Source organism: Bufo bufo, chromosome 10, assembly GCF_905171765.1.
Source record: "Bufo bufo chromosome 10, aBufBuf1.1, whole genome shotgun sequence".
NCBI lineage: Eukaryota > Metazoa > Chordata > Amphibia > Anura > Bufonidae > Bufo > Bufo bufo.
The window spans coordinates 50,344,603-50,371,415 of NC_053398.1; the positions used below are offsets into that span (position 1 = coordinate 50,344,603).

The 26,813-nt window shown below is 43.8% G+C and overlaps 1 protein-coding gene across 1 annotated transcript in view; it reads right to left on the reverse strand.

Moving 5' to 3' along the window:
• The window catches only part of CDC42BPG (CDC42 binding protein kinase gamma), a 180,707-nt gene that overhangs the window by 81,584 nt on the left and 72,310 nt on the right, over positions 1-26,813 (reverse strand). The window contains exons 2-3 of the mRNA XM_040410586.1: positions 11,995-12,086; positions 8,213-8,296 (exon numbers count right to left, since the gene is read on the reverse strand). Coding sequence (XP_040266520.1) covers positions 8,213-8,296; positions 11,995-12,086 — 176 coding nt within the window. The remainder of the gene's footprint in view (positions 1-8,212; positions 8,297-11,994; positions 12,087-26,813) is intronic.

Consider the following 26,813-nt stretch of genomic DNA (forward strand, 5'->3'; position numbering starts at 1 on the left):
ATATGTAAACAAGTGCTAGGTGAGTCTGAAATCAAAAAATGGCTGCGCGGCTAAAGAGAAAGGGATTGCATGCAAGTGCTGTGATGACCAAATGGAGACAATCCACAATAAATGACCAGGTATCAAAAAACACCTATATCCAATGCCGTATGAAGCCAAAGAAGACAAAGACTCACCTAAGAAAATAGTCTTCTGTACCAACCAGGATGGCGCTACCCCGATGCGCGTTTCGAAGTGCCTTCGTCCGGGGGTAACGCCAACACTGTGAATCACATATTTATAAGTCCTCTCCACCAATCGGATGTTGAACAGTAATTACATATACTTGTCCCCACCTGTGTATGTATACTGGCACGCGGGGCTCCAGTCAGACCGCGCCCAGCTAACCTCCCGGCCGGCGTCCCGCCAACAGGCCCACATCACATGACAGTCATATGATCGGGCGGTCGCGGCGTGAGGACGCACAGGCGAGAGGTGCCGGGCGCTCACATCACAGCAGAGGAAAAGAGTAACATTCGTCAGTTAGTGAAAAATCACGTGAAATGGCTATTTATAACTTTTTGATCGCTTGCTATTACACTTTTCATGATGCAAGGTGACAAAAAAAAATGGCTTTTTCTACACCGTTTTTATATATATATTATTTTTTTACGTTTTCACCTGAGGGGTTAGGTCATGTGGTATTTTTATAGAGCATGTTGTTACGGACACGGTGATACCTAATAGGTCTACTTTTTTAACTTTTTTTTTTACATTTAAAACACAATATAAGCATTTTTGAAACAGAAAAAAATCATGTTTTAGTGTCTACTTAGGCTGAGAGTCAGAGTTTTTTTTTTTTTGGGCAATCGTCTTAGGTACGGGCTCATTTTTTGCGGGATGAGGTGATGGTTATATTGGTACTATTTTGGGGGGCATACGCCTTTTTGATCGCTTGGTGTTGCACCTTTAGTGATGCAAGGTGACAAATATTTTTTTTAGCAAAGATTTTATTTTACTTTTTGGACGGTTTTCATCTGAGGGGTTAGGTCATGTGATATTTTTATAGAGCCGGTCGATATAGAGGAGTCGATACCTAAACTGTCTACTTTTCTTTTTTTACCCATTTAAAAAATAATAATTTTACTTTATTTTGGGAAAAGGGCGTTTGTTTGTTTTTTACTTGAAACGTTTAATTTTTTTTAACTTTTTTTTTACTTCTTTTTTCACTTTATTTTTTGTCCCATTATGGGACAGGGTCTGATCCCTGTTTCAATACAGCACAATGCATCTGTATTGTGCTGCATTGAACTGTCAGTGTCTTACACTAAGACACTAAGGCCCCTTTCACACGGGCGAGTTGAACGCATTGCACCCGCACTGAATCAGGACCCATTAATTTCTATGGGGCTGTTCACATTAGCGGTGATTTTCACGCATCACTTGTGCGTTGCGTCAAAATCGCAGCAAGCTCTATTTTGTGAGTTTTTCACGCAACGCAGGCCCCATAGAAGTGAATGGGGCTGCGTAAAAATCGCAAGCATCCGCAAGCAAGTGCGGATGCTGTGCGATTTTCACGCACGGTTGCTAGGAGATGATCGGGATGGGGACCCGATCTTTATTATTTTCCCTTATAACATGGTTATAAGGGAAAATAATAGCATTCTGAATACAGAATGCATAGAAAATAGGGCTGGAGGGGTTAAAAAAAAAAAAATAATAATTTAACTCACCTTAATCCATTTGCTCGCGCAGCCCGACTTCTCTTCTGTCTTCTTCTTTGCTGTGTACAGGAAAAAGACCTGTGGTGACGTCACTCCGGTCATCACATGGTCCGTCACCATGGTAAAAGATCATGTGATGGCCGGAGTCACTTCTGTGAAGAAGTTCGGGTTTGGGTACCAAACATGCAGATTTTTCTCACACGCATGCAAAACACATTACAATGTTTTGCACTCGCGCGGAAAAATCGTGCATGTTTCCGCAACGCACCCGCACCTTTTCCCGCAACGCCCGTGTGAAAGAGGCTTAACAGTTGCCTAGGAGACCCAGCCCTGGGGCTGGATCTCCTGGGCTTCCGTAGCTGGCAGTTCCGATGCCTGTTCAAGGCATCAGGGCTGCCATAGCAACCCTCGGTTCCCTGTCACCGCAGCACGGGGACCCGATGGGGATGTACAAGCTGCCGCAAACTCCTGAATGTACACACCACCTAAATGTATGGCTAAGGGGTGTTGCTGGGAAAGAAGCGGTGCTTCTGTGATCAACAGCAGATGTCCGCAGTAACATACAGTTGACACGCTGCTGAAACAGCCAGGAACAGAGATAACTGTGATCCAAGCTATTTAAGCCCTTAGATGCTGCAGTCTATCAACCACGGTATGTAGGCGGTTTTATAGACTGAATGTTTTTTCCACTGTAAGCCCATAGGTGCCTCTGCAATGTGATAGCAGGGGGTGCTGACAGATTTTCATGGCAGATAGGAGCCTACTAAAAGGTCTCACATGTCTTATATATCTCTCAGCATACTAGGTCCTGCCTACCTCAACAGAAGTATTATGCAAGTTATTCTGAGGATCACATGTTCCCATCAAACAAAGGGACTAAAATAAATGGGTAATAAATGTGTACAAAAACAATGGTAGAATTGAGGTTTTATTCATCCCTCCCAGTCTCCTCCAGAAAAAATTCCGTCATAAATAAGCAACGGTTTTTGGAATGTGATGGAAGAAAATAAAATGGAAAAAAAATGCTGCATCCATAAGACCCAAAGAAGGTTGAATACGAGCAATTAACGAGCCCGAAAAAACTAGCCCTTACACAGCTACATTGGTAGAAAAAAAAAAAGTTAAGGGTGGAAGAATGTCGACACACAGCAATTTTGCTAACAGGTATAACTGGTATCTAAAAAATGTCTACTGAAATATCATATGCTGTATCCCAATGCCAACTTTTTTGGAAAGGCTTTTTATTTTGTAAGAGTAGCAAAACATTAAAAACTATCGTATTGACCTGCCGAATAATGTTAACATGTCATTTTTATTGCAATGTGAACAAAAACCAAAACACAAAAGGTGGAATTCAAGATGTAAGGTAGCTATCTTATAAATCATCCAAGTCATACCTCAAGGCCTTTCAAAAGGTCGAACATTGACTTATGGGATAGCTAACTTACATCTGGTGGCATTAGAGGCAGAGCTTGCTGCTAGTTCATTTCTATACCCTCTTTCCAGAAGAGCATTGCTTGGGCTATATGACTCCTCATGCCGATTAGGTGCTCTCTCTAAGGAGATATAGTATCCCTTGAAACCTGACCTAGGCCTTTCACCCAATAAGCCAGTACTCTCGGATCACCCCTAAACAGCTGCAGACTAGAGGCTGATGTCATTATTATCCAAGTCATGTCTCAAGGCCTGTTTAAAACATTGACTTATATGATAAATACCTTACATCTGGTGGCATTAGAGGCAGAGCTTGCTAAGAGCTCATTTGCATATGTTCCCAGAATTCCAGAGGAGCATTGCTATACCTATAATACTCCTCACCCCAATTAGGTTCTCTACATTAGGAGACACAGTACATTATATAAACTGTTAATTGGTTACATTAAAAAGTACAACTCCCACAGGAAAAAAAAAGCCCTCATATAACTAGATGGATGGAAAAATAAAAAAAATAAAGTTATAAATCTTTGAAGGTGGTAAGCTAAAAACGAATAGGTTTTGCTTGGTCCTTAAAAGGTTACAGGGTTAATGTTAACCATCTATTACCAGTTAGTTTTGCATTCACTAAGGCTTAACCTTCTCTCACTACAGCCCAATGTAGCATTTGATGGTATAATTTATGGGCTGTGCTTCAGAACTAGTGTATTACTAGCTTGTATACAATGACTTATAAAAACTGTAAGTTCCTGCGCTAATGTGACTTGGGCTGAAAGTGATGTAAAGCCTGTGATTCATAAACAGGTCTATAATCTACGTAAGTGTCTCTTCAGAAAAAGGCGAATCCTCCCTTTTCCGGTTCACTTGAAAGAACGTAATCAGAAAAAAACACACCCTTAGTTCTCTGCCGTCATCTGCAGAAAAAGAGAAAATAGGCTTCTAACTTAGCCCATCATTTTCATTCTACAACTAGAAAAATGCTAATTCTCTTTCAATCCACATTAGCATGCATGATTTAACCCTTTCAAAATGGGGTGATTTTCCATTTTTTTTACTCCCAGCCCTCCCAAAGCCATAACTTTTTTTTAATGTTTTCATTCACATAGCCGTATGAGGGCTCAATGTAGCGGGAAGCTGGAAAGAAAATTCTAAATAGGTTGGAATTATAATACAAAACACCATTCTGCCACAGTTTTCTGGGGGTTTTGTGTTTTTTGTTTTACACAATTTCCTATGCGGTAAAACGTTACTTTTATTCTCTGTGTCATTACGATTACAACAATATCACATATGTATAATTTTTCTTCCATTTTTAATACTGGGAAAAAAAAAAAAAAAACTTTGAAAAAAAATTAAAAAAACACTACATTTTTTCTTTGCATTGCCATATTCTGACTCCCATAACTTTTTTTTAATTTTTACCTGGACAGAGCTGTGTGAGGGCTAATTTTTTTGCGGGGCGATCTGTACTTTTCATTGATACCATTTTGAGGCGTTTATGACTTTTTGATCACTTTTTAATTCTTTGTGGGAGGCAAGTGTGGCGATGTCTTCACCATTTACCTGTATGCTGTCGACATTGTAGCAGTGGTGCAGTGTAATTATAGCTGCTTCGTCCCATTCGAGTGAATGGGAAGCAGCAGTTGCAGTTACACTACATCGCTACTGTAACGTTGACAGCAAGCTGGTAAGCATTGAAGAGACCGCCACTGTCACAAGAGCGTCATGATCTCTTTAAACAGCTGTACATTGAGGTGCTGGGAGTTAGACCAATCTGATATTGATGAGCTTTTCTGAGCATAGGTCATTAGTATCGAAAATCTGTAATATCTTGAAAACTGTAAGGAGCCAGCATCATCATGTTCCTGGGAAAGGGACACTGTGGCTGGCATTGTTACATGTGAGGGAGGACACTGTTACTGATACTGTGCTAACTACATGTAACACTATCTCTAAGGGTACTTTCAAACTATCGTTTTTCTTTTCCGGCATAGAGTTTCGTCCTAGGGGCTCTATACCGGAAAAGAACTGATCAGGCATATCCCAATGCATTCCGAATGCAAGCAATCCGTTCCGGATGCATCAGGATGTCTTCAGTTCAGTCTTTTTGACTTTTCAGGATGGAGATAATACCGCAGCATGCTGCATTACGGAATACTTGCCTGAATGCCGGATCCAGAATTTTTTTCCATAGGCATTCAAATTGCCGCATTGACGGATCCGGTATTCCGTTCTGCGCATGTGCAGACCTTTAAAAATGTGAGAAAAATAAGTACCGGATCCGTTTTGCCGGATGACACTGGAAAAACGGATACGGTATTGCAATGCATTTTTCTGACTGAATAGCCATTTTTCAGACTGATCAGAATCCTGATAAGGCCTCATGGACACGACTGTTTGGGTCCGCATCCGAGCAGCCATTCACTTCAATGGGGCTGCAAAAGATGCAGACAGCACTCCGTGGGCTGTCCGCATCCGTGGCTCTGTTCCGCAGGCCCGTAAAAAAAAAATATAACATGTCCTATTCTTGTCCGCGCTTTACGGACAAGAATAGGCATTTATATTGCCGGCGCCCGTTCCGCAAATTGCGGATGGCAACACGGGCGCCTTCCGTTTTTTGCAGATCCGCGGTTTGCGGACCGCAAAAAACAGCACGGCCTCTGCATGAGGCCTAAGTCTGAAAAATGTCTGATCAGACAGAAAAAATGACATGCGTTTGCATACAGTTCGCCTGATCAGGCAGGCAGTTCAGGTAACGGAACTGCCTGCCGGAATCAAACAATGCAAGTGTGAAAGTACCCTAAGAGATCAGGACCATGAGTAGGGATACAGTTGTTGTTATCTGGTACATGTAGGTCCGTTTCAACCACCACTTTTGTAGTTGTGGATGGCATTTTAAATATGAATCAATCAAATATAAATCAATAAATAATCAGTTTTTATGAAGACAAGTGACGAAGTGTGTTATGTGTTACAAGTGTATGAACTGGAGCCAACACTGAGGTCCAAAGCACCGCTCTGATGTATACGGATGATAATGGAATTATAACCAGGGCTGTGGTGAGCTGAAACATTTATATATATATCTGTTATTTTTCAATGCAAGCCTGCTTACTGACTCCAGCACCATACGCTGGCAACAGCACCTATATCTCCTGTCTTGTGACCATACAACACTTATAACACCAAGAGCATGAGGAAAGAAAGGGTGTGCCCTCCTATTACTGCCCACTCCTAGGGAGCATTGGTGTGAGGACTGCCAACCTCATCCTCAACTCCACTCCTCCCAGGCCATGGCATATGCCCCTAAAAAATATAGTTCATATAAAAAAAAAAATCTCAAATTGCCACCAGCATTCCAAGCCACTGGACTACCCAGTACCATACCACAGAAAGTTATATGTATTGTACATAAAAAAAAAATATATAAAACAGCGAAAATCATACAATCCAATGAGTGAAAAGGAAATGGCTAGACTCATTTTTCCATCACATTAGACACTTCTCGTTTCCATGGTTATGATCACCCTTCAATCCAGGATTGCTAGCCGTGCTTGCACACTATAGAAAAAAGTGCCGACCTATGTGTCTTCCTATGGCCACAAGAGGTTAGTCCTTTTTTCTATAATCCACAAGCACGACCACCAATGCTGGATTGCAGGGTGGTTGTAACCATAGAAACGATAAGTGTCTATTGTGATGGAAAAATGAATCCAGACAGCAAAGGAATGAAAATGGATAATAACAATACATTAGTAAGTGCCTTGTATTAACTTTCTCTACATGATGAATGCCACTTACTAAGTTCTGGAGCATGGACGGCCCTACATGTACTAAAATTATTAAGATGTATGCGCTTCTTAATAACCGTGCAGCATCTCACACCAGCTTTAAAGAGGACCTTTCACCGGTCCTGACATCACAATATAAATACCTGGGAGTGTAGGGCATGTCAAGGAGATGTCCTTACGCTTTTTTTAATGATGGGCTGCTCTTTTCCCCCGCTGTTACCCCCCCCCCCCCCCCCCATTCTGGTTTCCCACCCTGTATACTAATCCATACCCTCGGTACAGGGAGGAGGAGACTGACGTGTTTCTCAGGTGACATCTCCTTCTCCCTGGCGGTGGGCTGTCCAATCGCAGCGGAGAGCATCACAGCCAGGAAGAAGGAGACCCCCTGAGAAAACTTATGGTATGGATTAGAAATACAGGGTGGGAAACCACAGGGGGGTTCGGATTAGAATACTCTTCAAAGAGAGACTCTTCTCTACGTCTCTGAGTATCCTGCCGACTACGCCATTTAATTTTTTTCTGATAAGAGCAAGACTTCAGGTTCAGATACTCTTAAAAGTGAGACTCTCACCGATTGAGTTAACATCATCTGACAGCGACATCAGCTAGATATCTCGATTGGGAAAATGGCGATTAGGTCCCTACACGAGGCGTCCCCCCGTAGGATAAGCTTCTGACTTGTTTCCTGAAGGGTTACAGCTTTATACCAATTAAACAAAAAGCTCCATTCCCTAGTGGAACGTAGCCAGTGCATTTGCTTCATAATTGTCACTGTGTACGTGTTCCTCAGCTCTCATCCCGGACCCTGGAGCAGCCAGTTCCCAGGTCTACAGCGAGTCAGAATCCCAAAACAAACTTGAGAAAATATGTAGACAAAGCCTTACTCCCCTGCACCTGCATTCACAGGTATTAAAATGAAATTTAAATGAACAGATACTTCATCTTCACATTTTAGGGGAAGGGGGGGGTAGCATATCGGAGGAACGGAGCAACCCATCAGGGGAAAAAAATAAAAAATAAGCGCAAGGAAATATCTTCAACATGACCTACAGTGCCAGATACTTATAATGTAATGTCAGGACCGATGAAATGTCCTCTTTAATTCATCTCATCCAATGTTCTTAAACCTTAAGAAAAAAAATCCAGTTTATACATAAAAAGACACAAAAACAATTTTGACAACCTTATTACAAAAGTTACAGCTGTTTAAGCTGTTATGTATAAAAATAAATAAAAAAATTATTAGGAGGAAAAGAATTGAATACCCAAAAAACAAAAACTTACATCAGCTCGTTTCAGCATCTCCCATTTATGTAGGATTTTCATAGCAAAGATTTTTCCACTTCCTTTCATTTTCACCACTGCTACCTGAAAGAAAAGATGCAGTGAAACTGATAGGACAAGTTATAAAAAAAAAAAAAAAAATAAAGTTTGAGTGTCTGACCATTAGCAGTCTTAAAACTATTAAATCATTTCACTCTTGTTACCAGCTGTCCTATTCCGAATACACCAAATCTGACTAAGGATAGGTGGAGGTCCCAGCGAGTCAACCCCTACCAATAAAACGTGACCTAACCTTTCATGGTCATAAAACACTAATGTGGAAACCCAGCACATGGAAGACTTTTCAAGTTAAACATTGTTTTATTCAGGCAGATGTGAACGTCTACTTTGTGATACTGCCTTTCCTTTTTTACAAAAAAAACTTTCAGATCAGAAACAACCACCTGGACTGCTGTTTTTAGGATTCATAGAGGTCCCAGAAGAACCATGGCAGAAAAATCATGTATGGCATATGAAATAGATATGCCATAAAAGTTTTCTTGTGGAAAAAAAAAAAATCTCTTAACATACATCACCTTTTTTCCAAAATAAATGTCAACAGAACTGGAATCCTCTTGGACTTCCCTTTCTAATTTTCCCATTGTGAACATCCCAACCAACTAATTCCTCTGTGTCCATACCTTCTTCTTACTCCTTCACCTGCACTAGCCATGCTCAGGTAGCCTTCATCAGCCTCCAGAAACAGAAAACTTAAAAAGTGGTCATAGCTTACAAAACCTTATCTTTAATTATTTTGATAGTGTATCCACTATCCAAGTAATTGTTTAAAACTTATTGTTCACAATCTCACCTAACGCCATATGATGCACAAAGAGACCTACAAAAATGACTGCATAAAGGCCCGTCAGCAAACATTAAAAATGCAAAGAGCTTTTTTTCCCCCCTTTTTTAATCTCTGTTATATGTTGAGACATGGTCTCTAAATTACACACTTAAAACCTGAGGCTAAAATAATGAGAGATACTGATTATATTTCCTGTTAGGATTTCTGTCAGGTGGAATATCAACATCCTACATCAGGACATTTTCCAGACCTGCCGCAGGTAATGGCTGACATTACAACTGTCCTTATTTGCTTTATTTAGAAGAGAACTGGCTCTTGACTCTGCTACACTCAGATGATATCCATTCTGGGATCCATTTGGGCTATCACAACCAATAAAGTCATTCTTACATCAACAGATAATCTTCTACAGACCACGAAGACCTCTCGTACAAACTTTCTATCCTATACCAAACATAGCAGGTGGTAGCCCCGATACACAGGCTGGGCCACGAAAAAGTAGCCTGCCTTCAATATCTCCAAATCATACTGCCTAATAGTAAATCAGAGCTCAGCTTTCAGTTCTTACAGGGCTCTGATTGGTTGCTATGGACAACTAAGACAGATTTACTATTAGGCAGTTTGATTTGGAGATCTTGAAGGTGGGCTACTTTTTCATGGGCCACCCCGTACGAGAGATCCTAGAACACTGAGCTTAGTATTCAGCTGTGAAAAGAGGAGCGGCAGAAGATATTGCTGCTCATTTACAAGGTGCCAGACAAAATGGTACAGATGCTCTGGCATTCTTTAAACCACTATGTTATACATGTGGTGGGACTGTCATCAGAAGACCTTTTTAAGATGCAATTTCTTATCTTCACACACTTCTTCCTAGGAGACATATTACCACATTCCTGAGCTCAAGCTGTTGGCACTTATTCAAGGGTCTGTGGTGGCAAAAAATGTATTCTTAAGCATAGCTTTTTGTCAGCAGACCTCCAGTTCACCTAAAAACTGTGGAAATCCATTGAAAGGCCAATGTATTGGGAGAGGGTCACTAAAAGGGTCCACCTGCTGAGAACAGGGGCACACTCCGAACGCTTAGGTACATGGAGCAGTTAAGTATCTGCCTCATATACATTTAACATGTAGTGTTGCCTATATTGGTCATTTGTAGTCATTTTGCCTTTCCATCTTTGTATTCATGGTTTTGAGGAATAATTCTGTTTATGTATGCACTATTGTTCTACTGTCCCGGTCTACTATCTTCTTGTATATATTTTTTTTCACATTAGGTCTCATAATACCACAGTTTGATTTAAAAAAAGTGTAGTGTTGCAATTAAATATATATTAGATTACATACTTTAATCCAAACACCAGGCATGCAAAAAACACAATAAAAAAAACAGCAGGTGCTAAAAAACACCACATAGCCAAAACGCCTAAAAAATATCTATCAAGTCAGGTGTTTTTTTAAATCAGGAACAAAACTGTGTGTGAAGGAGCACTGAAAAAGGGGTTCTCCTGGAATAATGTTTTTTGTTTTGTTTTTAAGTACCCCCAATACGCTCCAGACCTCTGCGCTACCTCCCGCATGTCCATGTTCTGGTCACCAAGTGGTGCTTAAATCTTCTGCAGCATGGGCATGGTCACATGCTCCACTGAAGCAAATGACTGGCTTCAACCGTGATGCACTGCTTGTGGCCACATCACTGCTGAAGCCAGTCATTGGCTGTAGCAGAGCATGTGACCATGCCCATGCTGCAGCGAATGTAAACACCATGCGGGGACTGGAACATGGGCATGGCAGCACAAAGGACGGGAGAAGAGGGGAGCAGGTAAGTATGAATCCTCTGATTACTGAAGCAGGCTGGGGGCACCTGTCAAAAAAATAAAAAATCATGATTCCTGGAGAACCCCTTTAATGGGGTTGACCCATCTGGGACACTGAGGGTATATCATTAAGGCCTCGTTCAGACGACGATTGCGGAGTAGAATAGGACATGCTCTATCCTTTCTGCAGAGCCACGGAACGGAAGCATGGACGGGGACAGTACACGGTGTGCTATCCGCATCTTTTGCGGCCCCATTGGAATGTATGGGTCCGCACACGTTCCGCAAAATTGCAGAAGGGTGCGGACCCGTTTATACGGCCATCTAAATGGGCCTTAAGATATACAATCAATGTCAGATAGGTGTGGGCCACTCCTATCTCCAGAATGGGGCCCCTGAAGTGAAGGAGAGCACACCGCTATATGAGTTATGAAAAAAGCTGAGAAAATGCGCAGTCAAAAGAGAGCTCGCTAGTGAGGCCACCTCTCCGTTCACTGTTATTTTCATAACTTCCATTGCAGAAGGTGGTTGCGCATGACTGGCTGATCTCTGTTCACTTTGGAGGCCCCATTCTGGACATCGGAGCAGGTCCCAGAGGTGGAAGCCGCACCTTTCTACCAATGATTGTACATCCTAGTGATATGCCATCAATGTCCCAGATAGGCCAACCCCTTTAAAGTGACGGTACCCACACAACAAAGAGTTTTCCTGTGCTGCTCATGACAACTGTGGTTTGTGACCTCAACCTTAAAGTTAAAAAAAAAAAAAAGTAATTAAACTGAAAGCTGCACTAATTTGACTACAAAAATATAACCTACTCCCGTTCAAGAATATGGGAAACATCTAAAAGACAAATTATTATTATTATTATTATTATTATTATTATTATTATTATTATTATTATGTTAGGGAATCACAGAGTAAAACAGACCATTGTAATGATAGAGCCTGCCACAATTTCTTGCAGCCCATATCTAGGGCAGCACAAATCTGCGGACATAAGAATAACAATAATAGGAATGTAATACCCTTGCCCACGTTACATGGTACAATAATGCTATGATGTATGCTTTCTCATATGTACATTGCATCATGTGTGTACAAATGTCAGATACTGCACTCACCTCACCAAACGCTCCTCTACCGATTACTTTTAAAATCTCAAAATCTTCTCTTTTGAGCCTCATTTGTTTGATTTTTGAAGCAAATGTCTCAGCTAAAAAAACATGAAAAATTTATATTATTGAGATATGACAACTCACCAACTTTTCATAGGCAACACACAACCATTCTGTCAGGATTTAGGCTAGGGCTACAAAGCGTCTATTTGTTAGCTGCAAGTTACATTAAAATACCTCAACAATAATTCAGCAATTCCTTATGGGAAACAACGGATGCGGAGAACCAGGCTGTTTTTTTTTTTTTTTTGAGTGGTTGGAAAGTTGTATGCAACCTCATTTCCATCAGAGAAAGGCCTCTTGCACACAAACGTATTTTCATTCAGTTTTCGTTCCTTTTTTTGCGGACCATATACGGAACCATTTATTTCAATGGGTCCACAAAAAAAACGGAAGGTACTCCGTGTGCATGCCATTTCCGTATTTCCATTCCGAAAAAAAAAATAGAACATGTCCTATTATTGTCCACATTACGGCCAAGGATAGTACTGTTCTATTAGGGGCCAGCTGTTCTGTTCCGCAAAATACGGAAAGCACACGGATGTCATCCGTAATTTTTGCGGACCACAAAATACATACGGTCATGTGCAAGAGGCCAAACAATGAAGCTGCAATTATTTTGCAGCGTTTCAGAAACCTGCGAATGACCAAATTTTGCCTTGTAGTCCCTACCCTTACCATCCAAAACCACAACAGAAAAAAAATAATAATTAAAGTCTACAGAACCTGAATATTCAAAAAATATATAAATAAATGCTCAAGCAATGCTGCATAGTAAGGGAATACTCTCAGGGCAGAAATTTCACTTGGATTCCATCACATATCGAATGCTGAAATCTGCACCCCATTGTTGGCAGTGGAAAGCCACATTGTCAATCCTACGGACACAGATTTTTTTACGTGTATATGAAATCCACTGAAAATGCAGTTTCCATGCAGATAATAAAGCAGGTTTAGGCTACTTTCACATTAGCGTTTTCATTTCCGGTATTGAGATCAGTCATAGGATCTCAATACCAGAGGAAAACGCTTCAGTTTTGTCCTCATTCATTGTCAATGGGGACAAAACTGAACAGAACGCACCAGAATGCATTCCATTCCGTTTGGTTGCGTTCCCATGCCGGACCAAAACAAAAAACAAAAAACACAAAAAAACGCTGCATGCAGCATTTTTGAGTGCGGCATGGGATGAGGAACAAGATGGATCCAGCATGAAACACAATGTGACTTATAATGGTTTTAGTGCTGCATCCGTCATGGCAGACGGTTGCATTTTCCTGATGGAAGCGTACTTGCTGATACGTGACAGATCCAGCAAAAATGCAGATGTGAAAGTAGCCTTAGCCACATTGAAGGTGGATAATCTGTGTGGGAACCCGTGGCAGTTAATACAAGTGTGCAGGAGAAATCTGAGGATCAGTCGCAGTGGAAAAACCTACCGGACCCTGCTCCGGGTTGCAGTGTGTATGGGCAGCTTTAGGTTACCTGCACACGAGTGCAGGTGTATGCAGATAAGATCCGCAAGAATTTCCGAGCTGATTTATTTTATGCAGCATATCCACACCAAAATCCGCAATGTCTAACAGCGGATTTTGTTATGAATTTGATGTGGGTTTGACACAGATCTCAGCCTTCCACTAAATTTGAAAAACTGCACAGCGGGTCAAACTCTGCACAGAAAAAAATCTGCATAGTGTACATGAGATTTGTGTAATCTCATACACTTTGCTGCGGCTTTTTTGCATGCGAATCCGCACTGAAAACCCGTGCGTGTTCCACAATGTGTGCAGGTAGCCTTAAACTAGGCCGTGTAGAGCTAGCACAGCTGAGTTTAATGATACCTTTCAATTCATGATCTGTTGGCTCATTCTGGAGAAAAAGGACTTTTAAATAGTGTTGGTCGAGCACCAAAGTGCTAGGGTGATCGAGTAGAACACCTCGGGATGCTCGGGTGCTCTACCGAGCACAATGGAAGTCAATGGAAGAACCCGAGCATTAAACCAGGCACCCCCTGCGCTTAAGAGGGGAGGGTGTCTGGTTCATAGTAAAAAGGTCAGAAATTTATGGAAACACCACTGAAATGGTTCGGGAACAGGATGGGGAGGATGTCTGGATGCATCTTGGACTCCTAGGTCGCTGCTGGGAATGATGTTGTCCGAGTAGTACGCCACTTTTACAGACTGACAATAATAGGCACCAAACCAAAGATAAAAACATTCTTTCCTGTAGGTTTACTTGTATATAAAGTGCAAGTGCTGCCAAAAATTACAAGGAAGAGGCACTCCGATACAACTTGTATATCACATAAAGGAGGGCCTCATTCACATTGTGGTACAATTGTTCAGGTAGTGGGACTCCTACACTCATAAAGCCTATGCACTAAGTGAAATGGCTGCCAAAAATCACAAGGAACCAGCACTCCAATACACCCTTTATTACACACAAAGGAGGGCATCATACAAACTCTTGAAAAATTATGATTGATGGCCTGCTGGTGACCCTCTAAAACATTAGGGGTGAGGGCCTGCTGCCGAGCTGACCATCTAAAAAAATAAATTAATTTATCAATTAAAATTCAAAAAAAATTGTGGGCGAGGGCCTGCTGCCCATCTAAAAATTTAGGGGTGAGGGTCTGCTGCTGAGCTGACCCTCTAAAACATTAGGAGCGAGGGCAGCCTAATAAGCATGTTGATATGATGGAGGAGGAGGATGATGAGAAAAGGGAGATTGAACCATATACCCTTTTTAGTGGTGGAAGGGGTGCATGGGAATCCAGTGTATTCAATACACCATAAAAGCCACATTAAGAGAGCCTTTATGTTGAGCCGCTTTCCTCTGGTGGAGTAGAGAAGTCAGGGGTAATCCAGGCCTTGTTCATTTTGATAAGAGTCAAACGGTCAGCATTTTCAGTTGACAGTCAGAACCGCTTAGCAGTTATTATGCCCCCAGCAGCACTAAATACCCGCTCTGACAAAACGCTGGCGGCAGGGCAGGCCAGCACCTCCAAGGCGAAGAGTGCCAGTTCGTGCCACGTGTCTAGCTTGGACACCCAATAGTTGTAAGGCACAGAGGGATCATTGAGGACACAGACACGATCTGCTACGTACTCCTTCACCATCTTCCAAAATGTCTCCTCCTTGTGACACTAGGCCGCGCATCAGGTTAAGGGTGCTGGCAGGATGTCATAAAACTGTCCCAGGCCTTGTAGAGTGTTGCCCTGCCTCTGTTGGAACTGCGGTGAGTTCTCCTTATCTCCCCTCCTCGGTTGGCCAAGGAACTACGTATTCTGCAGCCAGCGTTTTTGGAGCAATTTTTCCACAAGGACCTTCTGTTATTTCACCATTTTGCTCACCCTCTCCACTACAGGAATGAGAGATGAGAAGTTCTCTTTGTAGTGGTGGGGGCGAGAAGGGTGAACAACTAGTAAATCAGTGTTGGCCAAAAGGGAAAGGCAGCCTAACAAAATCAGCCATGTGTGCCAGAGTCCCAACAGATAAGACTTTGCTGTCCTCATCAGGAGGATGACTCAATTTCCTTATCCTCCTCTTCTGCCCACCCACGCTGAACAGATGGAATAAACCTTCCATGGGTACTACCCTCTGTAGCAGAGGCAACTGTCTCCTGCTTCTCCTCCTCCACATCCAATTTGCGCTGAGAAGACGAACTGAGGGTGGTCTGGCCATCATCCTGTGTACTTTCTTCCCCCATTTCCACCTCTTCCACATGCAAAGCGTCCACCTTAATTGTGAGCCACAAGCATTTGAGTAGACACAGAAGTGGGATGGTTACGCTGATGATCGCGTTATCGCCGCTCACCATCTGTGTTGATTCCTCAAAGTTGCGTAAAACCTCACAGAGGTCAGACATCTATGCCCACTGGTCGCTTGTGAAGAGCGGAAGCTGACTGGAAAGGCGACGACTATGTTGCAGCTGGTATTCTACTACTGCCCTCTGCTGCTCACAAAGCCTGGCCAACATGTGGAACGTGGAGTTCCAGCGCGTGCTCACGTCACACAACAGTCAGTGAGCTGGCAATTGCAAGTGCTGCTGCAGCATTGCCAGACCGGCAGAAGCGGTCGATGACTTGCGGAAATGGGCACACACGTGGTGCACCTTCACCAATAGCTCAGGAAAATTGGGGTAGGTTTTGAGAAACTGCTGAACCACTAGGTTGAAAACGTGGGCTAGGCATGGTATGTGTGTGAGCTTGCCGAGCTCCAAAGCCGCCACCAAGTTACGGCCATTATCAGACACATCCATGCCTGGTTCTAGGTTGAGTGGCGAGAGCTACAGCTCAGTCTGGTCCCTTAGCACACCGCCGCAGAGCTGTGTCAAGAAATGTTTGTCACCTAAGCAGATCAGTTTAAGCACAGCATGTTGCCGCTTCCCCACTGCAGTGCTACACTGCTTCCAGCTACTGACTGATGTCTGACTGGTGCTGCAAGATAATTCAGAGGTGGATAAGGAGGAGGAGGAGGAGGAGGAGGAGGAGGAGGAGGAGGAGGAGGAGGAGGAGGAGGAGGAGGAGGAGGAGGAGGAGGAGGAGGAGGAGGAGGGGGTGCAGCCACTAACGTAGGCAATCCTTGGCGTCGGTAGCACCTGTGACATCCCAGGGTACGACTCGCTCCTGGCCTCCACAAGGTTCACCCAGTGTGCAGTCAGGGAAATGTAGCGTCCCTGGCCAAAAGCACTTGTTCATGTGTCAGTCATTAAGTGGAACTTCCCAATAACTGCGTTGGTCAGGGCACAGGTGATGTTATGGGACACATGCTGGTCTAAGGCTGGGACTGCACACTGTGAAAAATATTGGCGGCTGGGGACAGAGTACCGCAGGACAGCCGCCGCTATGAGGCTGCGGAAAGCCTCAGTGTACACAAGCCTAAATGGCAACATATCCAGGGCCAGCAATTTGGAAAGGTGCACATTTAGTGGTATGGTCTGTGGGTGGGTGGCTGGGTATTTGCGCTTTCGTTCAAAGACCTGGGGTATAGACATCTGTACGCTGCGCTGGGACACAGAAGTGGATGTGGTAGATGAAGGTGCTTGCAAAGGTCCAGGTGCAGTGCGGGAGGCATCCGGGCCTGCGTCTTGGGACAGGGGATTAGCCAGCACGTAACACAGGGGAAGAGGAGGCAGTGGTGTGACCCGCAGACACTGGTTGTGGACCCAGGCGTTCGGCCCACCTATTACGGTGCTTTGATGCCATGTGGTGGATCATGCTGGTGGTGGTGAGGTTGCTAGTGTTCACGCCCCTGCTCATTTTGGCACGGCACAGGTTGCAAATGATAATTCTTTTATCGTCCGCACTTTCCTCAAAAAAGCGCCAGACTGTGGACCTACCCCTTGGCAAGGGAGATTGCCACAAGGGGGTGCTCCGGGAAACAGTTGCAGGCCTGTTTGGTGTGGCCCACCTTCTCCCTTTTGCCACCCCACTGCCTCTTCCAGCCTGTCGCGGTGCTGCAGATCCCTCCCCCTCTGTACTGCTGTCCTCGCTCGGCTTACCACCTTACCAGGTCGGGTCAGTGACTTCATCGTCCAGCACCTCCTCTTCCACTTCCTCACTCTGGTCAGCCTCCTGACTTGTTGACCTAATAACAACCTCACTGTGTCTCATCCTCATCATCCACCTCGTGAAACACTAATTGCCATTACCCACCGTCATCTTCTTTTGACTGTGGATGCTCCAGAGTTTGAGAATCAGGGCACAAGATCTCCTCGTGTTCCTCTTCAAGCGGGCTTGGCGAGAAGCCCAAATTAAGGAATGGCGATAAAAACAGCTCCTCGGAAAATCTAAGTGTGGGATCACTTGTTTGCCAAGACTCTCCATGGTGGGTGGAAGGAGTATCAGGGTGAGAATTCTGATGACCAGACGCTTGGCTACTGACAGAGGCGTAGCTAGAACTGACTGGGCCCCACAGCAAATTTTGTATGGGGGGGCCCCCCCCCCCCCCACTTATTCACAAACCCCCTCCTCCGATGCAAACCCCTCTCATACGGCTATTTTGTGACTTTTTATTTGCCTGTCATTTTTAGCACAACTTTATTGTTTTTTCACAGTTGCTGACGGAGTTTATATTCAACTCAACCCCTTTGAAACCTGCGCTGCAATTGTAATAGACCTGTCTGATTTACCTCTACATATCCACAAGTATTTTAGCCTCTGTACCTTTCATACTACAGCCATGGACGCAGTCATGGACACACTCTCCACATACATGGACACACTCTCCACATACATGGACGCAGTCATACACGCACTCTCCACATACATGGACGCAATGATACACGCACTCTCCACATACATGGACGCACTCTCCACGTACATGGACGCAGTCATACACGCACTCTCCATATATATGGACGCACTCATACATGCGCTCACCACATACATGGACGCACTCATACACACTCTCCACATACATGGACGCACTCATACACACACTCTCCACATACATGGATGCATTCATACACAGTCACCACATACATGGACGCACACATATACAATACACATATATAGACACCCAGCTTTCCTGCTGTGCCTCTCCCCCATACTCTAATGCCTCTGCACTTGTGCCATGCAGGATAGCAGGGAAGCTGGATGACATTTCATGATATAATTCACCCAGCTTTCCTACTGTACTGCAGATCGCATGTGCACAGTCTGGGAAAGCTGAATATAACCGCAGTTCCACTGCCACTCACATCACTGGTGCAGCTGTGGCAATCCAACTTTATGTTCAGCATGCTGGGCAGGGAAGGTTTTAGGCTGCAGGATTCACGGGTAGGAAAGGGGTGTGGCCGTTGTAGCTCCGCCCACATCTGACCATCCTGATGCTGGTCACTGTCCATCACCAGAACTGAAGAGGGGAGAGGCGGAGCAATGTCACTGATGTCAGGTCAGTGACAGAGGTGCAAGTGCAGGACTCTGGACCCGCTGCAGGAGAAGTCAGCTGCTCTGACAGGGGCCCGGGGTGATGAAGTACAGTGACTGCTCCCGGGCCCCGAAGCAGCTGCTTCCCTGATATCTACATCACTGGCTACTGAGAATAGACTTTGTGGAAGACCGGGTGGTGCTTAACCGACTGGAAGCATTATCTGCTGCAATCCAACCGACCACCTGGTCGCACTGGTCTGACTTCGAGAGTGGTGTCCTGCAAACAGGGACATGAAGCTAGGTATCATGGATGAGTGCGTTTCTTGTGCTCTGGCAGCAGGCATAGTTTCATCGTGCCCAGGGCCACGGCCTCTGTGTGCACCATCAGTAGCACGGCCACTTCTCCGTCCCTTACTGCTCGCTTTGCACATATTAAATGGTATATATGCTTACAAGTATGTCACACGTACAGTAGCGCAGGTTTTGGTTGTGTATGTGCAAATAAAGTACACAGAATGTCAGATATTTTTAGGATGCGCACACGTTAAACAGGAGGTATAGCGCAAGTAATGTCACTGTCACCACCGCCTAATAAAAAATTACACTGAATGAATGTCACTGATATTTAGGATGTGCACACGTTAAACAGGAGGTATAGCGCAAGTAATGACGCCGTCACCAGCGGCTAATAAAAAAATTACACTGAATTAATTTCACTGATATTTCGGATGCGCTAACTTCATACTGGAGATGTAGCGCAAGTATTGTCGCTGCCACCAGCAGCAATAAAATTATACTGAATTTCACTGATATTTCGGAGGAAAAAAAGAGACAATGCAGCAGCACCCTGCAAATCAGATAATGTACAATAATGCCAAAAATTATAGTGCTAATGCTACGCTTATTTATAAAGTGAGATGCTTGGCCAATGCATTTTGTACAAAACCATCTGAGCCCTTTTGCCGTACGTCAAGACGATCTCTGTTAGACGGGTCCTAACACTAAATACTACCTGTTATGTACCATAATGGCCGCCATAAAGTTCAGGGAGTGTTGGATCGACATGCATGCTGAATCCACTCTACTTTTTACCATTTTTGGTGCCATAATGGCCTCCATTACAAGGGATGCAGGTACCAACATGCATGCCGAGCCCACTATATACCTTTCCTTGTACCAGACAGCTTCTAATGAATGTAGTGAGAGCAGACAACAGCTTTATACTGAAACTAGTTAAAATCATTGATATTTCAGATACGCAAGCGTTATACAGGAGATGTAGCGCAGGTAATGTAACTGACCGCAGCGGACACAGTCTATGGAAAAAGTACACTGGATGTCACTGATATTTTTAGGCTGCCGTCGCCGTCACCAGCGGCCAAACAATTGCAAGCTATTTAGCGCAGGTTGCGCTAAAAATATTTATTGCTGCCCGATACAACTATAGTCTTTAAAAGGACTTTTTGGTCTCTAACAAGTTTTAGCAAATTTAGTGCAGGTTGCACAAAAAATATATGTTGCTGCCACACACAATAGTCCTTAAAAGGACTTTTGGGTCTAGAACAAGTATAAAAACTAAAATATTGCTATTTCAATCCCTACACTCTCTCTCCCCCTTCTGCTCTCCCTGACCAATACTGAGCCGAACACATGTCATCGGGTGTTATATAGCACCCGATGACACGTTTTGGCCAGCCAATCACTGTAATCCCAGCAGCCAACATGGCTACGGCATTACAGTGAATGGCAGTACTTACCTGCACGTTTATTGGCTGTGTGGCAGCCAACAAACGTGCGTGGAGGAGACTCGAGCATCGCACTCGAGCACACACAGTATTCGGCCGAACACTGCAATGTGCCGAGCATGCTCGCCCAACACTACTTTTAATCCATATGCAATTGAGCACTCAGGAGCACAGATGGGTGCACCTCCTGCTTGCTTCCCCTGCCAGCCACTCACTCTGCAATTGACAGGGACAGGTTCCTGAATACTCATCTAAGGCTGCGTTCACACGGGCGAGATTTCCACGCGGGTACAATGCGGTAGGTGAACGTATTGCACCCGCACTGAATCCCGACCCATTCATTTCAATGGGGCTGTTCAGATGAGCGGTGATTTTCACGCATCACTTGTGCGTTGCGTGAAAATCTCAGCATGCTCTATATTCTGCGTTTTTCACGCAACGCAGACCCCATAGAAGTGAATGGGGTTGCGTGAAAATCGCAAGCATCCGCAAGCAAGTGGATGGAGACCCGATCATTATTATTTTCCCTTATAACATGGTTACAAGGGAAAATAATAGCATTCTGAATACAGAATGCATAGTAAACTAGCGCTGGAGGGGTTAAAAAAAAAAAAAGACAATAATTTAACTCACCTTAGTCCACTTGATCGCGTAGCCCGGCATCTCCTTCTGTCTCCTTTGCTGAACAGGACCTGTGGTGAGCATTAATTACAGGTAAAGGACCTTTGGTGACGTCACTCCGGTCATCACATGATCTTTTACCATGGTGAAGGATCATGTGATGACCGGAGTGACGTCACCAAAGGTCCTTTACCTGTAATTAATGCTCACCACAGGTCCTGTTCAGCAAAGGAGACAGAAGGAGATGCCGGGCTACGCGATCAAGTGGACTAAGGTGAGTTAAATTATTTTTTTTATTTTTTTTAACCCCTCCAGCGCTAGTTTACTATGCATTCTGTATTCAGAATGCTATTATTTTCCCTTATAACTATGTTATAAGGGGAAATAATACAATCTACAGAACACCGATCCCAAACATGTGCGATTTTTCTCACGCGCGTGCAAAACGCATTACAATGTTTTGCCCTTGCGCGGAAAAATCGCGGGTGTTCCCACAACGCACCTGCACATTTTCCCGCAACGCCCGTGTGAACCCAGCCTAAGGATTCATTTATATCTCTATTCGGAGATCCGGCAAACTGTTTCATCACAGAGCAGCCTGCCGGATCCTCTACTTAGTCGCCGGATCCCCATTGACTGCAATGAGGTGTCACGGTAGGTAAGATAAGGGAAGGAAACAGAACACGGCATAGCAAACAAAACAACTGACAAGGCCCCAAATGCTAGGGAACAAAGGGGCCACCTCCTAGCAATCCCTAAAACGCTTTCCCTAAGCTGCTATGCCCATGTGTACATCTCGATGGTAGATATGCACATGCCCACGTACCTAGGACTATAACACACTGAACCAAACCCCTCAGCTGTAGGGAAGAGGGAAAGAGACACCCAGCTCTTTCAAACAACTCAAGGAGCTAGCGTCACCCTAGAGGCCTAGTAAAAACAGACACAGAAGGAAAAAGGACTTGTATAGAGATGTGTTGGAGCAGACGATCCACCAAACTTCCAGAGCTCACACAAGGCAGAACTATAACCCACAAAGGCTATAGGGAGAGGGAGGAATAAATAGCCTCACCAATTACCTAAAGAACAACACCTGGGAGGAGGTGGGTTACTGTTCAAACCCACAACAAAACAAACTGGCAGATCGAGTCACATGCAGCAACTCTCACAGATCTCCTCAGAACACCAACAGGGCAGGGCATGACATAAGGTCTGGCGGTGATGCAGCAGATTTCCAGCCTAAATGCTGGGTTTCGGATGGACAAAAACCATTGCATTGAAAGGTTTTTGTCTGGCCGACAACAGACATTTCTGCTGGATCAGGCAGCCTGATCTCAGAAACCGAGATGTGAATGAGGCTTGACCTGGCCCTGTCAATCAAAAAGGTGAGGGAGGGGCTGGCAGAGGAAGCAGGAGGTGCAAGGGTGCCCAGAGTGGCTTGGGCCCACCCTCAGTGCATTTAATGGGGTACTCGCAAATAAGAATGTATGGGATGGGATGAGTCATACATTTCCAATATGTGCAGCCTCCACCTTTATCTCAAGAATGGCCCTACTATGAATGGAGGGGATGCCGCACATGCGCAGTGTCCTCTCCATTCACTGCTAAATACAGCTGAGTATAGCAGTGAACGGAGAAAACTGTGGTCACCATTCAGAGTTGGGCAACACCCTTGAGAAGATTTGTCTCAGAGGTAGGACCTGCACCTTTCAGACATTTATGGCAAATCAGATCGATGTGTCAACCCTTTAACTGCTCATTTGCATATGTGCTTTTTCTCCAGTAGCAATAGATGCAGACTATAAAAAATCATTACATTCAGCTGAGCTACCCCTTAAAGGCATTGTGTTTGGTTTAACAGTGAATTTAGGAACCAACTTATGGAATACCCAAAAGCCAGAAAAAGAAAAATACCAATGACCACCGGCTGTCCGTTGTGAAGACCCTGCAGATTAGCTCCGCATCTCATGGCATCCTATGTAGTATACAATGGACAAGGGGTTGAACAGAGAGCATGCCTTTCTATGCGAAGATGTAATCAGGGTCGGGCTGGCCCACCGGGGTACCAGAGGATCCTCCGATGGGCTCTGATGCAATAATGGGCCCCTTAGTAAGTCATGGAAGAAAATGACAAAGTATCTCAATAACCTTGTTGCACTGAGGTCTGTGGTTAGTATGAAGAAACATGTGCGCCATGTATTCACTGCTGTCACGTTGATTACAAACCAGTGTGACCTCAGGCGTGTCAGACTGGCTATTGTACCCAGGGGCGCTTGGATGACGTGTCTCATCCTGTATTAATATCTGGATCTAGTAACAGTTTTTCTACACAGCAACAGTATCTAGCCACAGATCGGAGGAAGGCTATGCAATTACAGCTGTACTTAAGTAAGATGGCGCTGCGCGTGTGCCGACACGTCTCCTTACAGCCAAGATATTGGACATTGCACACAAAACACGCACAAGGATTAAAATGGAAGGAAGAATTTATTTTCGCGGTCCTGGCGCTGTGAAACCACACATTCAACTCGTTTCTATCACTTCAGTTCTATCCAAATAAAAATGGTGTGACCTTCATATTTTTGGGCTTGTAAATGTTTCTAGAGGATATAGGCATGCTACATGAGAGTTGTGTGAATAAAGCCTTATGAATCCATCTTTTCTGGCTACCAAATCTCTGTCTAGATGAGAGGAATATGCCCAATGTGTCCACAGCTAAAAGGTGTGCGTTGTGCGTTGCGTGAAAATCGCAGCATGCTCCTCTTTGTGCGTTTTTCACGTAACGCAGGCTCCATAGAAATGAATGGGGTTGCGTGAAAAATCGCAAGCATCCGCAAGCAAGTGCAGATGCGGTGCGATTTTCACGCACGGTTGCTAGGAGACGATCGGGATGGGGACCCGATCATTATGAAGAAGTTCGGGTTTGGGTACCAAACATGCGCGATTTTTCTCACGCGAGTGCAAAACGCATTACAATGTTTTGCACTCGCGTGGAAAAATCGTGCATGTTCCCGCAACGCACCCGCACCTTTTTCCGCAACGCCCGTGTGAAAGGGGCCTAAAGGACCCTTTACAGGGGACGACAGATCAGCAGAAGCATTCCTTCCCGACAATCTGCTGCTCGCTGGTGGAGGGGACCAGTGCATTTACATGCAGCGATCTCCTCCATAGTATGGGGAGGAGCGAACGCTAATGCCATGGTTCGCCCCCATACTTACTCGTTGTTTGGCAAATGATTGTGCACAAACGATTGGATTACCCATTGAACATACGTTTTGCTCATTCATTGGGTCATCGGTGGAACATTTACACCGCCAGATAATTGCTATAACAATCCTGGACAACCCCTTTAAAGTTCCAACAATGTATTTTATGATGGAGTAGGCCTACAGCTGCTCCATGGGTATGGCCTGCACAGATTGGACATCACATCAGCATTTATTCTCTCCAGTAATCCATTCTTCGGCCAGGAGAATAATAGGTTTATGCTGTAAGTGCTCCAGGTTTTTCCTACATTTCATATTATTTTATTAATTCATGTTTAGAACTGATAATGGGAGCAGAGATGTCCGACTTTCAGTCCCAGCTGAGCTGGCTCTATTGTATGCTAGATAAGTAAATCAGGAATACGAATACCTACCCCGCTTGACTATGGTTATGACTTGGCTGCTCCAAACTAAATTCACATCAATCACAAACCTTTCAAGTGGCAGATTAGAAGTCATCCAGAAATTCCTGTGCAAAGTTCCAGTTGTGGACCACACCTAATACATAAACAGCGCTCCTCTGCATGAATCGCTATACTGTATTAATGGATATGTATTACTTTAGTCTTATACACAAGTTATGCATATGGTTGAAGAGGTACATATAGTTTAACTCCAGTACAATTACAAGGATGTGTGTATACATGTACAAACCCTAACATAGTACTTTCATCAGAAATGTTCCTTTCAGCAGCAGGATTGATCTAACAAAGCAGAAGGTAAGCAAGGAATGTCACAGTAATTCCTATACTATGGCTGGTCAAAAGCCACGCTTTACTGGGTAAAGCTGGAATAAAGGGGCTGTTTGAGAGTTATTTTTTTAATTCTACTTCTTTTTATGTTTATCAGCAGGGACGGTATTAAAATAGTAAAATAACATTATACTCACATCTCCTACTCCCTCTGTTCAACAGCTGCTTGCTTCTCCTCCCTCCTTTAATTTCCCTGTCTGTAGTGGTGACATGCCCTTTATACAGCATATAACTGCAGCCATAGTCTAATTTTTTTCTTGACAGTACTTGTACCCATTGATTTAAATGTGTCTGTTCACATTTCAGTATTTTTTTACTGACAGTGGGTCAGTAAAAATAAAATCACGGGGACATGCACTACTTTGATCTGTGATGCGGACCAAGCACGCCCATTGAAGTCTAGGGGTCCGTGAAAAATGACTGACACACATCTGTGTTGTGTCCATTTTTCACTGAAGACTAATAGAAGACTCAGCTCAGCAACGTCGGTGAATTACGGATGACACACTGATGGCAAAAACAGTCACACGGATCCTTCACGAACATCTTCACGGATGAAACACATGCTTTTTTTCACACACGTGACACTGACGCCGAAATGTGAACGAGGCCTAATACAGTAAAAAAAAAAAAAACACAAGAAAAAAAAAAATAAAGGAAAAAAAAATAACTAAAAAAATAAAAATCTTTAACCGCTTCCCGGCCGTCCATTGGCTATAAAAGTCCTTGGCCGGTCGGATTATCTCTGAATGGACATTCTGGAACGTCCTTTCAGAGATGGCAGCTGCACGCTAATCATGCGGACTGTTCCTGTGCCTGCCTTCTAGATCGCTGTATACACAGCGTTCAACGTGCGCTGTGTATACAGATCAGGAAGCTGGGGTCGGGGGAGTGCAGGGGCTGACGGGTCTACCATAGACCAATGATCAGCCCTGCACTGAGGCTCTACAGCGCAGTATTATGCTGTACAGTCTCTCTGGGGAGTGTATTTCCACTGTAACTGGGGCTACTATGTCATCCCCAGTTACAGGAGAAATCAATAGTAAAAAAAAAAAAAAGTATTAAAGTTGCACATTAAAAAATTAAAAAAAATTCCCCCAAATCAGTTATTAATTATATTCTTTTTTTTTTTAATAGAAGAAAAATAAATAAATAAAAAGACATTTTTGGCATCAACGTGTCCGCAACGACCAGCTCTATAATAATATCATATTATCTACCCCAACAGGTGAACACCATTAAAAAAAAACAAAAAAAAAAAAAACACATTACGCCAAAGCAGATTTTTTGTTAGCTTACCTCCCAAAAAAACTATGTTAAATCAAAAAGTTGTATGTACACCATAATGGTAGCAAAAACGTCACCTCATCCCGAAAAAAATGAGCCCACACACAAGACCATAGCCAGAAAAATAAAAAAATATGGCTCTAAAGAAAATTGCAACACAAAAACAGACAAAGACATATTTGGTATCGCCCCGTCTAACAATTGGCTCTACAAAAATATC